The 17,195-nt window shown below is 42.3% G+C and overlaps 1 protein-coding gene across 1 annotated transcript in view; it reads right to left on the reverse strand.

Moving 5' to 3' along the window:
* Window positions 1–16,981, reverse strand: part of TMEM178A (transmembrane protein 178A) — a 178,645-nt gene extending 161,664 nt beyond the window's left edge. Inside the window, exon 1 of the mRNA XM_068232150.1 lies at window positions 16,206–16,981. Within this exon, the coding sequence (XP_068088251.1) occupies window positions 16,206–16,626 (421 nt within the window). The 5' untranslated portion in view covers window positions 16,627–16,981. The remainder of the gene's footprint in view (window positions 1–16,205) is intronic.
* Between the last annotated feature and the right edge of the window lie 214 nt (window positions 16,982–17,195).

A 17,195-nucleotide genomic window follows, 5' to 3' on the forward strand; every position in this document is an offset into this window, starting at 1 on the left:
GTCTTTTTCACCACCCAACATGGTATCACCTTAGATCTGAAAGCTATATGAGTTGGTTATAGTTTGGGTGAAGGGGCTACAAGTTCATTCACTTTTCCCTTTGCCCACCCAAACTGCATGGTTTTATAAGGTGTTAATGACTTTCTCACTTGGGGTAACATAAGCCCCACCATGTTGAACTTCCCACAACTTTTTGAAGGGAAAATATGAATATTGGAGCCTTGAGAATAGAATTTGATTTTCTCACCACTCTTACGAGGTATCCTCCCAATGTTTAAAATTGTATGGATTGGTAATAACTTGAGGGAAGCAGCTACTAGTTCATTTTTTTTTCAAATGAAAATGTGAAGTAGAAAGAGGTGAATGTCTCTGCATGGCCTAATCACAGATCAAACTTAAACCTTATTGAAATTCTGTGGAATGACTTCAAGAGTGCAGTACACCAATGGTCACCATCCAATCTAACTGGGTTTGACCAGTTATGTATAGAAGAGTGGGTAAATACAGAATAGTCTAGATGTGCAAAGTTGGTAGATAAGTATTCCAACAGATTTAAGGCTGTGACTAAAGAAAACGGTAGTTCCAAAAAAATCTGACACAGAGCAATGATCTTTTATCCGTGTTGGGGATTTCTGTTTTTTATTATTACTTTTATTCTGAACTGTTGCTTTAATATTTTTTGTTAACAGTAACAGGGTTACTAGTGTATGTATCTGGAAGTAGGGCTGTTTCAACATGGATTAGGAATGAGAACATAATCAGAACAATTAAACAATGGTTCTGGATTCACTTGTGAAATGACACTGTATTTGCATATGAAACATCATTGTGCCAGTGTTACACTATTATCAAGCTGATTCCTGTACACAAGGCACCATTTCATCTGTTTTATGTTTATGTTTTAAGTTGCTGTATTTGAAAGAATACATTCATTCACAATAAGGCTAAATTATAGCAGCCTTACAGAGGTTTCTCTGCTACTCATCCTATTGCCCATGTTCCAACACAACCCATGGTGTCTGCCACAGTGCCAGGTGCCCCCCCCCCCCCCCCCAGTGATCGTACTTGCATGCACATGGTGATCATCATGCTTGGCACATAAAAGTATCAGTATCATATACATTAATATATAAGATGACCTCCTTTTACTACAAAACATGGGTAAAAAGTGGGAGTCGGCTTCTACGCTACAATGTACCTGGCTAACCTGCAGGGTTCCCTATGCAGATCTTGTACCCGTAGCTATTGTTACCTCTACTGGCTACGCCAGAAGTCCTCGCATCTCCACTGCAGCTTTGCAACTTGCCACTAGAGCTTCAAGCTCATTGTCATGTGACCACAGTGATGCACTGCATAGAAGAGCCACACTTCTAATGTGCACTCTGCATGGGGGCTGTGGTGAGACATGGGAGGTGGGCTTATTTGTGGGTGACTAGCCGTGGGGCAGCTTATCTACAGGTATGTGTGTGTGTGTAGTTTGACTAGCCGTGGGGCAGCTTATCTACGGGTATATACACTTCTCTCCCTTTTTTTGCACCAATGCAGAAGGCAAACGTGAAATCATACGGCGTTTGGTGGGTGGGCCAGCAGCATGGTTATATGGAGGTGGGGAGAGGGACAGCAGAGGAGGAAAATGGGATCTGCCAGTTCATCGCCTGTCAAAAAATAAAAACAAGGATTTGTAGCTGAGAAGGAAATGAGATTTAATGAAGTAAGTATGAGTTATATCTGTAGTTCAGTGCCCCAGCAGGCATCTGAATGTTGCTTGTAAAAAATGTGGGTTCCACACCGCTTTGAATCAGCATTGTCATGCGTGTGTATTGACAGCAGTTTCTTTAGAGCTCTTGGCGTTTGCGATAACAAACACTGTCAGCTATGCATATTACACTCTGCACAGAAAATTGCATTCCCCCCTCGTATTTCCATTCATTAAATGTACTGATGGTGCCAAACGGAATATAACTGAAATATCATCCATATTAAACAGCGTCCTCAGTGGCCAAGCTGCAGAAATATATACAGGGGTCAAATAACCAAACCAGCCTTTCACTTCCAGACAAGCTACATTTCACCTAAAATGGGAAGCTGCCCCCCCCCCCCAAAAAAAAAATGTACTAATGCATGGTTCATACTGCTGATTGTATTGCAGTACGCATGCAGATTCAGTGCATTACTGCTCCGCATTATATATCTATAGTATAGAAAAAAAGTTATGTTCAAAGATTTTTTTTTAATCACAATTAAAGGAAACCTGAAGCGAAAAAATGTTATGATATGAATTGTACGTGTAGTACACATAATGAACAGAACATTAGTAGCAAAGAAAAGAGTTACATATTGTTATTTTACGTTATATACATTTTTTTTTAATAACGTTGCATCATTCTGTCATATTTGCAGTTTACAAACCATACTCTGTATTGTAACCTATAAAACAAAACAGAAATATTGACCCTTTGAACTTCCTTGCAGTAAAACCTTATCTCCAGCTGTTTCTTGGCTGTTTAAGTGCTTCAAAAAAAAAGAAAGGAATGTATTTGACCCAAGGTGGGCTGAATAGATAGCTCAGAGGAGCTCTTTTGCATCGATAACAAGTGAAGTTTTTTTTAACTCTTCCTTTACTGAAAACCAATATGAGACGCGTTTATTTGATACGAATGTTCTATTTCTTAGCTGTACTACACATACAATTCATTATCTCATACGTTTATTTTCGCTTCAAGGTTTGCGTGAAAGGGGTTCTTTCGCGAATGAGGAAAAAAATAAAAAGTGCTTTATGCATAAACTTTTAAACATCCTTCTAAAATAGTGTAAAAAGTTTTTTTTTTTAAATGAATGGTTTCATCAATACAACATGTAATGTAAATAGTGACGTATGAAGGACTGGGAGGGTAATCCATTTGTTAGGGGTGTTTTTTTTTTACTTTCTTTTCATAAACATAACTCCTGCCTAAGTAGTTTTCAGTGGTATAACCCACTTCTAGCAGGAATCCCTGTTATAGCCCTAATGGCTTAGCTCTGCTGAGCTGCTGAATATGTGTTTACATTGTTGCTAGGCAACCAGACCCCGGGTGCAGAGACTCCTTAGTAAAAAGTCATAAGCTGCTGAGAGAATCAGTCCCACCTACACCATATGATTCTTTGTCAGATTCGATTCAATTTGATTCGATTCATTGATTTGATTTGATTCAATCTGACATGTCCGATTCATGATTCGATTCAGTTTGAATCGAATCATGAATTGGACATGTCAGATTGAATCAAATCAAATTGAATCGAATCTAACAAAGAATCATATGGTGTAGATGGGACTGATTAATTCTCCCAGCAGCTTATGACTCTTCACAAACGAGTCTCTGCACAGCATCTGGTTGCCTAGCAAAAATGTAAACACATATTCAGCAGCTCAGCAGAGCCATTAGGGCTATAGGCGATTCCTGCTAGAAGTGGGTTATACCACTGAAAACTACTTAGGCAGGAGTTATGTTTGTGAAAAGAAAGTAAAAAAAAAACACCCCTAACAAATGGATTACCCTCCCAGTCCTTCATACGTCACTATTTACATTACATGTTGTATTGATGAAACCATTCATTTTAAAAAAAACTTTTTACACTATTTTAGAAGGATGTTTAATAGTTTATGCAAAAACCACTTTTTATTTTGTTCCTCATTCGCGGAAGAACCCCTTTAAGCGAATATCCAATCCAAGTGAATTACATAATTAATTTAAAATAGTCAGATCTATAATGCATCCCCTTATTATGCAATACTTGCCCATATGAATAGCGTTCACTTGTCATTTCTGTATTTGATCCGATACAAGCACTCCTATTCAAAGAAATAGCTTTGATCTCTCACCGACCTTATAGTCCATTCAAGTTAATACATATGAATACATATGCAGGACCATTCAACAGAGCACTGCAAAACAAAGTGTCTCCACTGAGTGGCAGGAGCAGTTCCATTGTCAATCACCAGGCAACTGATTTGCAACTGATTTTTTTTCTGTGTTCGCACCATGTACAGGCAGCGGGCACAACCATCAGCAATGCAAACAGGACCTAAAACAGAGGCAGGAGGAAGAAGTGATCTGTTACTTGTCTTTTCTTCTGCAGAGTCTATCAGTTGAGTGATTGTAACAGTCTACACTGCAGTGTAAAATACATTGCAGTGCAATCTAATTTGTAATGTAATTAGTTGCAGGGAGATTAGTAAACCTTCCCCAGTGATTGCAGTACAGACAATACCATAGCGTCTCAGTAGTGGCTGGATAGTGTACTGGTTAAGGGCTCTGCCTCTGACACAGGAGACCAGAGTTTAAATCTTGGCTCTTCCTTTTCAGTAAGTCTGCACGTATTCAGTGAGGAGAGCTTGGGCAAGACTCCCTAACACTGTATATAGAGCATGCCCTTGTGGCTGCAGCTCTGGTGCTTTGAGTCTGCCAGGAGAAAAGCACAATATAAAAGTTATTTGACTTGTCTTGTCAATGACATTTGGTGTGGTGACATTGACCCAATATGACATTGGGAGTAGTGGATTGCATTGGGGTAACGCTCAGGATGGTGTGACTTTACTGGACAATGTGTGTGTTTACAGTGGCAGTGAAGCATATTTTTATTATACTGTATGCTTCACTGCATGATTGCACCACACGTCTAATGCATGATGTGACTTTTTGGCACCGTTGCATTGTCAAGCACAGTGTGAAAAGACCCTAACTTATACAAACTTTTAATGTCATATGATACTAGAACTTAAAGCATAGAAAAACAAACAAAGCAAAACCAGTGTTGAGCTCCCCTGCTTTGCTCACTGCTCCCTATTCCGTACCATACTGAAGTGTGTGGCCTTCTCTATTATCACTATATTTGAAGCTAGGTCACCACTAATTCTAGTTCTGTCAATCCTACCATATAGTATTGCACATTGGGTGGGCATGCACACATTGTACTTAAAGAGAACCCGAGGTGTGTTTAAAGAATGTTATCTGCATACAGAGGCTGGATCTGCCTATACAGCCCAGCCTCTGTTGCTATCCCAAACCCCACTAAGGTCCCCCTGCACTCTGCAATCCCTCATAAATCACAGCCATGCTGCGAGGCTGTGTTTACATCTGTAGTGTCAGTCTCAGCTGCTCCCCCGCCTCCTGCATAGCTCTGGTCCCTGCCCCAGTCCATTCCCTCCAATCAGCAGGGAGGGAAGGGATGCAGGTGGGGACTGGAGTTCTGCAGGAGGCGGGGAGAGCAGCAGACTGACACTATAGAGATAAACACAGCCAGCTCTGACAAGCTGTTTGTCAGCAGCGTGGCTGTGATTTATGAGGGATTGCAGAGTGCAGGGGGACCTGAGGGGGGTTTGGGATAGCAATAGAGGCTGGGCTGTATAGGCAGATCCAGCCTCTGTATGCAGATAACATTCTTCCAACCCACCTCGGGTTCTCTTTAATGCTAGTCTATGGGATCTATATCCACAGTCCAAGCTCCACAGACAGTGACATGACCCTGAACTAAGCAGTAGCTCAGCACCACCAACACCGCTGCTCACCACTGCTGTACAAACACTCCCAATACTGCAATAGAGAACCCCAGAAAAGCAGCTTTGAATTTGCCCCGGAGCTCCCCATTGGTTCTTTGATTAGACTGTTGCCATATATCCGTTTAACCTCTTGAGGACCAGAGGTTTAGACCCCCCTAGTGACCAGGGTATTTTTGTCAATTCAGCACTGCGCAGGTTTAACGGTTTATTGCTCACTCATACAACTTAACACTCAAATGAATTTTAGCTCCTTTTCTTCCCACCAGTAGAGCTTTATTTTGGTGGTATCTGATCACTGCTGCCATTATTAAAAAAAAAAAAAGAGAGCAAAATGTTTGTATTTTTTTTTTATCCCTCCGCCTCCCCCCCCCTCCCTAAATTGGCCCTACACACTACCATTCATACACTACATGATGAATACATAGGCAAATGCCTATATTAGGGATTAGAATGTGAGCCCATCAGAGGGACAGTTAAGTGACAGGACCGTTTTCTGTACAGCGCTGCGCTAGACAGGGCGTTCAGCCGAGCCACGCATGCACAGAAGAAAACAACTGGCGGTGACTGACCGTGTTACTGGGAGTGGAAGCGACAGAATGGATGAATTAAAAAATATACACACCATAAATACAAAAAAAACAGCCGAAATATATTTATTGTTATTACTAACACAAATTTGCTTTCGAGTGGATTCGACCCTCAGTAGAACCATATACAGCAGTAAGGTTGCATTAGAGAAGCCTTACAGTGTGCCTTACCCTTCTCTTCCCTCACTCAGGGCCGGATTTACCATAAGGCACTGTCGGCACGTGCCTACAGGCACCTGATGATGGAGGGCCGGCTCACTCCCCTCCCCCAGTGCCTCCCTCCTTCCCTATGCAGAGTCCTTAACAGAGTGTAGCTGAGAGTTTAGTCACCTGGCTCTCTGCATTCCACTGACAAGAATCTCCCTTCAGTTGGGGGCACCACTAGCTGTCTACCTAATGCTAAGACACACCTGTTGCTACCTATGACGGGTAAGGGAGAACAGCTGGGTGGGTCAGCCAGCACACTTGCGGTGGGTTTCTGGAGGGTGAAGTTTAGTGTGCCAGGACAACTGTGCCTATAGGCTTCTGTGATGTAAATCCAGGCCTGCCCTCACTTCCCCACACTGCTTACCATACTCAGTGTTCCACTGTGGTCCTCTCCAAATAGGACACCCCTGTATATGACTTAATCTCAGGTAGCATGCAAAGAGATGGCTCAGGACAGCCAGATTGTTTGACCACTTTTGCCCCACCCTCTGCACCAATGCTAAGTGTGAGGGTGCAGTCACATAGGAGGAGGTGGCAGTCTGGGCATTTGTCCCTTTCAGAAGAGTGGTCTCAGGCTAAGCCATGCGGCAGTGAATACAACACTTCTGCTGCACTGGTAAGATTAGGGGGCGGATAAAAGAAGAAAAGTGGGCAGGAAGGCAGTTTTGATGTAGCACGGCCCCCATCCAGCAATAGTACCCCATTTACTACTATTCATTATCATCAGAGGTCAAGTGGTTTCCTGGTAAAAAGCAAGACTCTGATTTTACTTTCAGTCTGGAGTTGTTCTTTAATAGGCCTACATTCCTCTTTGCAAGTGGAAACTGCATACTATTAATGGTCCCTTAGGGTCAGTTTAGGAAGCACTTTTCACAAACATAACATGTCACAGAGAACATTCACATGGGTCTCACATGCATATTTTACTCACAGCGTTGACAGTTACGATGAAAGATCAGACTTCAGTAAGCAGAAAATGTTCTTACATTCTGAGGAATAGGCATTTGCTTTTATACACGTGCGCGGCATGCAGGCCTACAGGGCATTATAATTATACACAGTGAGTGCTGGGCAAAGGGACTTGAAATGAAAACACTTGTTTTGGGCTGGCTTTCTAGAAACAATATCCTTGAAAGTCCAATTAGCTTAAGCATGATTGAAGGTGCCTTGCATTAGTGTTCGGCATTGAATTTTCCCATATTTTTTAGCATTAAGACAAGTCAGATTCGTGGTTTTGAACCACTCCATTGAAGTTTTGATTTTGCATTTAGACTGATTATTCTACTGAAAGTTAAACTTCCACCCTATTGTCAGATCTTTAGGACTGATGATGCTAGTTTGCGAAACTGGGCGGGAAGGAGACAGGTGGCATCTGTATACTGTCCTATACTACTGACCCATACACGCGTGCAACTTTCTCGGGGTTCCCATTGCATGGGCTCCGTATGTATGTTTTGTATTTATGCTATTTTTTACGCTGTTTTTTACTATGAAAACTCTATATTAAACGGTTTACACTTAGAGTTTCCGATAGTTTGTTTTCCAGCAGACCAAAGGGCTTTTTCCACGTTTAGTGGACCTTACTAAACTAAAAAACTATTTTTTTTGTTTTTGCCTTTTGTATTAATGGTCTTGCCAACACTATTGCATAAATCTCTCTTACATAAATCTCATGAATGAATGGGATATTTCATCTCTACAGCCCAATACACAACACATGGGAGAAAGCAGTACCCAGGTAGGTATAAAATTAAGTAAAAATAAATGAAAAAGTAGAGGTTACTTACCTCATAGGAATGACATTAGTTTTAGTGTAAAATACAGTTTTTAATAGCTGGCAATGTGTTTTGTGTGCTCAACCCTCTTCTTCAGGACAAGTGTTGGTGCCAAAAACAATAACACAGCCAAATTTTGAGTGTTTTTTTGGCAGGAACATTTGGCCTGAAGAAGTGGGTTGAGCCCACTTAACATACTTCCATCTGTACTGTCCTACTCCTGTTGGGAGTCTGTAGCCCCCAGGTTCAACTGGAGTCCCTATATTTTTCTAAGCGAGCAACCACCTCAAGAGGATCCATTGACCACCCAGTGGAGTAATACTCGTAATCTTCACCTACCTGCTTGTTTGGTTTCCCCTATTATCATCCTGATTTTGTAAATACCCCTCGTCTCTTGTTGTATTTCTCAATTTCCTGTTTTGGGAGTCCAGCCATGACACTGCCACACCCCCCTGCTGCCCCTGCAGTACCTCCTCCAGTTACTTGCCACACCTTTTCCCATCCTTGACAGACACACACATTCCATGTCACCCACACCCCTTCCTGACCCTTTGGTGATATTATGGACAGTGGAATCTGTAAGGAGCTTTGGGCCTCAGTGTGAGTTTTACATTGGACCCCTTTAAGCACTCTATTAATTACAACTGATATGAAGAACTAACACCTGCATTGGCATGTTGGCAATTACATTGGGAGGGGGGTGAATGTTATACTGGGAATACACGGGTCGATCCGGCGGCCGATTAGCCGCCGGATCGACCCCCGACGCGTCTCCGCTCGTCCACGCGTGCGTGCGGATCGATTACCGCTCGTCCCCGCCGGCGCTCATTATCAGCTGCTCGATTCCCTGCCATTGTCCCGCCGGCGGGGATCGAGAGGGCGGGGGTGGAGCAGCGTGATCGGACCGGCTGAATATTATCAGCTGGCCGGATCAGCTGCTCGATACACGGTACAGAAACGTACCGTGTATCCCCAGCATTAGAAGCCAAAGCAGGAGACTCATCAGAGCTCAGCAGAGCCTATATTGTGACCACAGCCAACGCTGCTGGGGAATTAACCACCCTGGCGTTCTATTAAGATCGCCAGGGCAGCTGCGGGAGGGTTTTTTTTAAATAAAAAAAAAACTATTTCATGCAGCCAACTGAAAGTTGGCTGCATGAAAGCCCACTAGAGGGCGCTCCGGAGCCGTTCTTCCGATCGCCTCCGGCGCCCAGAATAAACAAGGAAGGCCGCAATGAGCGGCCTTCCTTGTTTTGCTTACATCGTCGCCATAGCGACGAGCGGAGTGACGTCATGGACGTCAGCCGACGTCCTGACGTCAGCCGCCTCCGATCCAGCCCTTAGCGCTGGCCGGAACTTTTTGTTCCGGCTACGCTCGGCTCAGGCGGCTGGGGGGACCCTCTTTCGCCGCCGCTCGCGGCGGATCGCCGCAGAGCGGCGGCGATCAGGCAGGACACGCGGCTGGCAAAGTGCCGGCTGCGTGTGCTGCTTTTTATTTCACTAAAATCGGCCCAGCAGGGCCTGAGCGGCAGCCTCCGGCGGTGATGGACGAGCTGAGCTCGTCCATACCGCCCGGCTCTATTCTGTGCAGGCTTACAGCCAGGTAGAGAAGCAGTGATACACAAAGGGGTTACTTTAATGTTCACAGGTGGACTCAGTTCAGCTAATCCTTTGATGTTGCACTGAATAATCACTTTGAGGTTTAACAACAAGAACAGCGAGGTTATTTAATTTTGCATTTCTAAAAAAAAACCCTCCGGAAATGTGGATAATCAACATAAACTTCCAGATGCAGTAAATCCATTTCTAACTTTAGGTTTTAACTCTACAAAACTTGGAAACTCCATTAAACACTATGGCTCATATGCAATTCACTTTTTCTCCTAGGAGATCATTTTTATATTCTCTTTAAAATAACTTTTAAGCATTTTGCAATTGAAAACGTACCCAAATGTTGGTGAAAAAGTACTATGAAAATGATTTAGGCTAAGTTCACAGTGGGACGTTAAAGTCGCGCGTTAAAACAACATTTAACGCAGAATAACTCACTGCAATGAAAAATCAATGCCCTGTTCACAGTGCACACGTTGCATTGGTGTCTAACGTTGCACGTTAAGTAAAAGTACTGCATGCAGTGCGTTATACACGTTATTAGCTGCGTTGGACTGTTTGCACATGCTCAGTAATGACTTGGAAGCATACTTTTCATTGCCTGTATTTTTTACTGTATCTGCTGTATGTGACGGTAACGCTGCGTTGTCACTTTTTGGGCGCGTTGCGTTGTAAGCTTGTGGTGCGACTTTAACGTGGCATCAAAATGCAACGTCCCACTGTGAATCTAGCCTGAGAGTATTTTCTCACTTGCTGTGGTTTAAAATGCATTTTATAACAAGGTGTGAAAATATCACCTGGGTGAAAAGTTAGGAGAAAAAGTAAATTGTATATGGACCTCTGGGCCCAATCCAATTCACTTTTTCTCCTACATTTTCTCCTAGGAAAAAAAATCATCTTCTGTTTAAAATAACTTTTCAGCACTCTGCAGTTGCAAAAGTTCCAAAAAGTAGTTGAAAAAGTACTACTAAAATTATTCTGAGTATTTTCTTGCTTGCTGGTGGCGTAAAAGGCATTTTATTGATAAGATGTGAAATATCGAAAACCTAGGAGAAAAAGTGAATTGGATTACTTCCTATGACAAGACACAGGCCCATATGCAATTACATTTTTCTCCTGAGTTATCTTCTAGGTGATATTTTTCAAACCTTATCAATAAAATGCCTTTTAGCCACCAGGAAACGAGTAAGTACTAATAATTATGACAGTACTTTTTCACCCACTTTTTGGTACTTTTTCAATTTCAAAGTGTTAAAAAGTTAATTTAAAGAGGATCTGTACGAAGCCTCTGGATCCTAATGAGGCTTCCCTTGTCTTCCTCACCATCTGGGATCCAGTGCTGGCAGCCCCCAAACACCAGCAATGTAAATCTTTAATTGCGCAAAAGGCGGATCAGCGCAACACCAGGCCGCCTCCGAATGGCCTCCAATCAGAGGTGCGCTATCGCAATCCAGCGCAGACACAGTAGCGGCTTTCCGATCGGGCTCAGGTAGAAATACCCGAGCCCGATCGGGAAAGCTCTACTGCACAGGCCTACAGATCACAGTAGGAAAGTTTTAAAGGCACCACTGTGTCTTTTCCACAGCTGAGATCCTTGTCATTGTCAGCTGTGGTTACAGGGGAGCCAGCGCTGGATCCCTGAGGCTTAGGAAAAGACTTAGCAGAACAGAGTAATTGAATACCAGTGTCTACCGATTTCCAACTCCATATACAAATATACACAAAATATGAGCAAACAAGGAAATCCCCAATTACGCCCACTACTTATCTTCGCGGTCTCCTTGTATAATTTGGGAGCTAGATATTTACAAGCAAAGAACACAAAGGCATCAATGCTAATTCAATGTGATTGTGTAGGCAGAGGATCTGAAAGGATGCCATTGTATCCCTTTACGTAAAGTTAACTTTTATTGTATACAAAGCAGGATTGCTTTACATTAATGAGAACTGCCTTCCAAAGGCAAAGGTAATTTTACCCACCAAATTGAAATGTATTACCATTCTGTGCCAAGCTGCACTGTGCTGACAGTATTTATGCAGTTTCGGCATTTTTGGAGGGCATTTAGCAATTACGTTGATACATAAACATCTGTGCAGCAAGCGCATCATATTTGAGAGCCAACAATTTGTCTAAAGATTAACTGTACAGTAGACTGTATTATTATAAATGAAAGCATAGACATTTGCTCTTTAACGCCAAGCAATCAGTGTCATTAATGTCTAGGGCTTGGATTATTAATTATGACAAATGGGACCATAAAGAGCTGCATGTATGTTTACGTGTGACAAGGACAGCCCTGAAATTACTTAAAGCAGAACTCTAGTGAGAACTCCAGTGACATACAGTAAAATGTAGTAAATTATTCAGGAACCCATATTTACATGAATTATCCTGGATTCAGCATCAGAAGCACTTGCTATATCTATATATAGTGCTGTATTTTGGTATATAACCTCATCCTTCCAGTTGTGTTTAGCCTAGGCTGTTTATTATGCAGAATTCTCCTCCCAGAGCACCTCCCACAGTTATTTCTGCTGGTTTTGGAACACACAGTAAGCAAACATTCCGCAGTGACTCACCTACCAGCAGTAAAGATGTCACTGCCTGTGAGAAATTTAGGTACATAAATCAGGGGGAGGAAGGTTTTTACAATCACCAAATACTGACTAAATATTGCTAAAAATAAAAAAAAATTTCATGACATTTTATTCAGTAAAGTTCCTCTTTAACATTATGGCAACCTTTAAAGCAGACTTGACCTCAGAACTTCCTCTCTGCTCTAAAAGATATGCAACAGCATAATAACCTTTAAAGAAAAACATGTATTTGTTACAGCAGATATAAATCCTGCAGTAAATCTGCAGTGTGTCTACTTCCTGGTTTCATGGCAGCAGACATATTATTATCATCCCGTGTTTACAAATTAGCTGCTCTGTCGAGGCAGTCAGCTGACACAGCTAATAGATCAAATTACAACTTGTGATTAGTCACAGATGAGGGGGGATTAGACAGGCTAAACTCTCTAAATACATACAGGGAGCATTTCCCTATGTTTTCCTTTTGTCCTGTGCAAAAGTTCAGGTCCACTTTAAGACTACTGAGTCCAATATAGCAATATACAGTCTTCCCTAGCTCTTTGTACTTGTCGCTGCGGTTCTAGGCTTTACAGACAGCACTTCAAAACCTGCTAATCATTCCTATACTTCCTGTAGGCTTCCTGTGCAGGATGACCATGGAGGAGATTAAGCAGATGCTCACATTATTAACGTGGCAATCATTGTGTTTATTAGTAATGGATAAATGACACTGATATGACTCAATGGGGATTTAATTGTTGTCAGGGGGGGGGGGGGGGGGGTTGGTCGGATCTCCCCTGGCTACATTGCTAGTAGGCTTTGGCACTTGGATTTCATTTGGAAGTTAATTGCTAGAATTTTACCACATTTAATAACAAACAAGTGTCATTCTTTTCTCCCCTGTAACCGAGCAGTAAGTGCTCTCCTCGCATCCTTTGATCCAGTTTATTTTAATTCTCATAATGATGTACTCTGTCTCCTAAGGGTGCCAGCTGTAATTTAAACTTGCGTGCTGGGCATACTCCATTAGCTCGGGTTCTAAGTGTCAAAGATGCATTTTCTGCCACTATACATATAATGAAAATTTATTGGCATCAACGCAATGGCTCTCCAGGCACTAACGTTGCATAAATTACAGATGGCTGGTAAATAAATATATGATGCGTAGCTAGGCAACAATTATAAACCCAATCTGTCAAGTGTTTAGGATAGTCCAATGCTGCTAATTATACCAATAATAGAGCCATGTGCTAGCAGCTTTACATTAAGAATACCAATATAGGAGCATAATACTGTTTAAACAACTAAAGATTTTCACTCTAATCCATTTAATCTGAGCAGGCGTCAGCACCCGGATTGTGCCTTATTCTGGATAACCACAGTCATCGCTGGCAGGCAGGAAACAGCAGGTTATGATATCCTTAGTATAACTATCTATTAATAATAATCTATTACAGGCGCTTATAGCCCCTCCCTGTTTAACCAGTTATTAGCTAATCTAATTTAAAAAGTACTATGCAGTAAGCATCCATACAACTTCTAAAGGACTGTAGGTATGAAAATGGAATTCAGAGGTCCAAATCTACTTTAGTTCTAAGATTACAAAAAACCTATTAATAGCAGAATATTGTGCAGACAACAGAAAAATACAGTCTAAAAATAAGATACAAAGATGAGATCTCACCAGTATAAAGTGTTCATACGTACAGTTATTTTGAACAACTAATGTCTCAATAGAAATCAGTAAGTAGTCATTTTTAAATAGACTTACTATAGAAGAATGATTGTAACAAACATGAACCAAAATTAAGCCAATCTAACAAACCCAGTGCCAGGTGAATTGAAGTCAAAGTGGTGCAGAAGTCAAGCACTGGTCCACAGAAAGGATTGTGATTGGTAGCTCTCAGCAACTACTCCACTCTTGCTCCTATTTCCCTCTCACTGGTTTTAATAAATCTGCTCCAGTGATGATGATTCATCAAGGCAGGCGCAAAGAAACCTGGAGCAAAAGTGGAGCAGCGCAAAACAGCTTTCAGATTTTATAATAAAGAAGGATTCTGATTGGCTGTAATGGTCAACTGCTCTCCTCTGGCTCCAGTTTCACCTTGTACCTATCCTGATACATCAGCCTCAGCGTATAAATAGTTAAATAGATGAGCTGTCCCTTAAGGTGGCTGTAGACTTATAAATGGCCACCAGATTCGACCATTAGATTGATCCCTTTCAAATCAAATTGATCAGAGGGATTGAATCGTTCCACACACTAGGCATTGATTTTTAATAGATTCCAGGCTGAAATCTGTTAAAAATCTATCGAACCACAGCATTGCACTGATCGATGCAGTGCAAGGCTACTGGCCATAGATCTGCTGCCGCTCCCAATAAGCCGCCGATGTCGATCAACCGCTTCATTCCATTTTCGGATACAATTGATCAATCGATCAGGCTGACAGATTGATTCATCGATTTTTAGCAGATTTGAAATGAGTGATCTAATCTGCTGGGAATCTAAGGGGAAAGATAGAAAAATGTATGGCCACCTTACGCAAACTGCAAACATCACAGATCTGATCAGATTCAGCATCATGTACCTCAGGGAGTAGTCTAGATTTAACATATACCATGCACTGGTACTTCCAACCACTAACATAAATGAGTAGAATATCCTACTTTATGCAGCGCATATGCAAAAGTAAGGGCTGCGTACTGCAAAACAACATCCTCAACACTTACTATGGCTCAACTACATCAGTTACTGTTCATCTCAGCAGAGTTTCCAGTGAGTATTAATCACCTTGCAGCATACAGAGTGTTACAGAGTAGTCTATAACTAGGGGGATCTCAGAGCCCCTCTGTGTTGTCAGTACAGTAGGGATTTTAGAATAAGATCAATCTATGCAGAATCTCTGTATGGTCAGCACCAAGTATCTGCTATGTGAATATTTGGTATAGGTGCCCATCAATCTATATAGTAGAACGGTAAACGGAGTGCATATACTTTGAATGCATACTTTAGGTAGTCCCTCATATTACATACGAGTGGGATGTTTCACACCAAAAAGCGCTTTGATATTAAGGATTAGGAGTGATATTAAAGCAATTTTTGGTATGTGATTTTAAAGTGACTTTGAAGCGATTTTCACGGCGCATTTGCTTTTTCACACTTTCTACAGATTCACAATTGCCGCAAAACTGTTACATGCAGCACTGTGATTTTAAAAAAAAATCGCTCTAGTGAGAAATAGCCCATTTGATTACATTAACCAAGCGTTTTTCAAAACTCTAGCAATCGTAAAATTGCTAAAAAGCACTCTTGGTGTGAAACAGCCCTAAAATTGTACAACGGGTACATTTAGGTTGTTCTTCATATTACATAGAAGTGGAAAGATTGTACAATGAAGATTGTATCATTAATGGGCACCTTATGTGTATGGGGGAGGCACATGTGCACACAGCAGCTTTGGATAGCAGTGCCATAAGATTGTAGAATGAAGATTGCATCATTAATGGGCACCTCTAGATAGTCCCTCATATTACATAGAAATGATAAGATTGTACAATGAAGATTGCATCATTAATGGGCACCTTTAGATAGTCCCTCATATTACATAGAAATGATAAGATTGTACAATGAAGATTGCATCATTAATGGGCACCTTTAGGTAGTCCCTCATATTACATAGAAGTGATAAGATTGTACAATGAAGATTGTATCATTAATGGGCACCTTTAGGTAGTCCCTCATATTACATAGAAGTGGTAAGATTGTACAATGAACATTGTATCATTAATGGGCACCTTTAGGTAGTCCCTCATATTACATAGAAGTGGTAAGATTGTACAATGATGATTGTATCATAATTGGGCGCCTTATTGGGGAGACACATGTGCACACAGTGCAGTCTTGCCCACCTTTCAGGATGAGGTTGTCAATGTCCTTGTCGATTCCCATAATGTAGCATTTCCTCCACAGCCCGGAGTAGGTAGAGAAGAGGGGGCGCCCGCAGTCAGACTCCAGCACCCCCAGTCCCAGCAGAGACCTCCAGTTTTCCAGCAGGTCCTCCGGCTCCCTGACCCCACCAGCCGGGGCCGGAGACAGGAGACCCATCCTGCGGTTCTTAGAAGAGTCCCCACGGAAGGGCAGCTGGTAAAGAGGCATCAGCCTATTCTTTTGGTCTGTAGGGTCCGAGTTGCCCTGGCTCTCGCAGATCTCCTTGTGTTTCCTTGTGTCCGTCTCATACCAGTGATCTGTAAATATAGCTATTACCAGCAGAATCAAGGATAGAAGGCTCAGAGCCAGGCTGACAGTAGTGACCAAGCCCCGTGTCTCCATGGCTCTTTGTGCAGCATCACACCAAGGCGACACTGGCTGGCATGATGCTGCTTGGATTCAGGCAATGCACTCCCCTCCTCTCACTCCTGCTTGTGCCTTTCCAACCATTAAGCCACCCCTTCTGGGATCTGCAGCCTCCACGACAAGCTAGACACTTCCTTTCCATATCCTAAACAAGAATGTCATCTTCCCTGTGTCTGCAGGCTGTCTTCACTCACAAACTGAGCAGCAGCCGAGAGATGCTGTGATGCTGTGCTACACCTGCAGACAACTCAGCCTATTGTGTATCCTGCAAGATCACCGCCTGCCGGGAACAGTCTGCATGCAGCAGCTTTCTCACCAGCTTATGCACTCTGTTCCCTCCTATAGTGCTATCTTCACTCAGTGCTGTGCTACAGGGTTATCTTTCCTCTCTTACTTGCCCCACCTTCCTCTCTTTTTCTTTCTACCCTCCCTTTCCTCTCTCTCCTTCTTTACCTCCCTCCCTCTTGTTTCTTTTTCTCTTGTACCTGTCTTACCTCCCCTCACTTTCCAATCGCTACCTCACCTCACCACTCCCTTCTACTCCT

The sequence above is a fragment of the Hyperolius riggenbachi genome, chromosome 4, assembly GCF_040937935.1.
Source record: "Hyperolius riggenbachi isolate aHypRig1 chromosome 4, aHypRig1.pri, whole genome shotgun sequence".
Lineage (NCBI taxonomy): Eukaryota > Metazoa > Chordata > Amphibia > Anura > Hyperoliidae > Hyperolius > Hyperolius riggenbachi.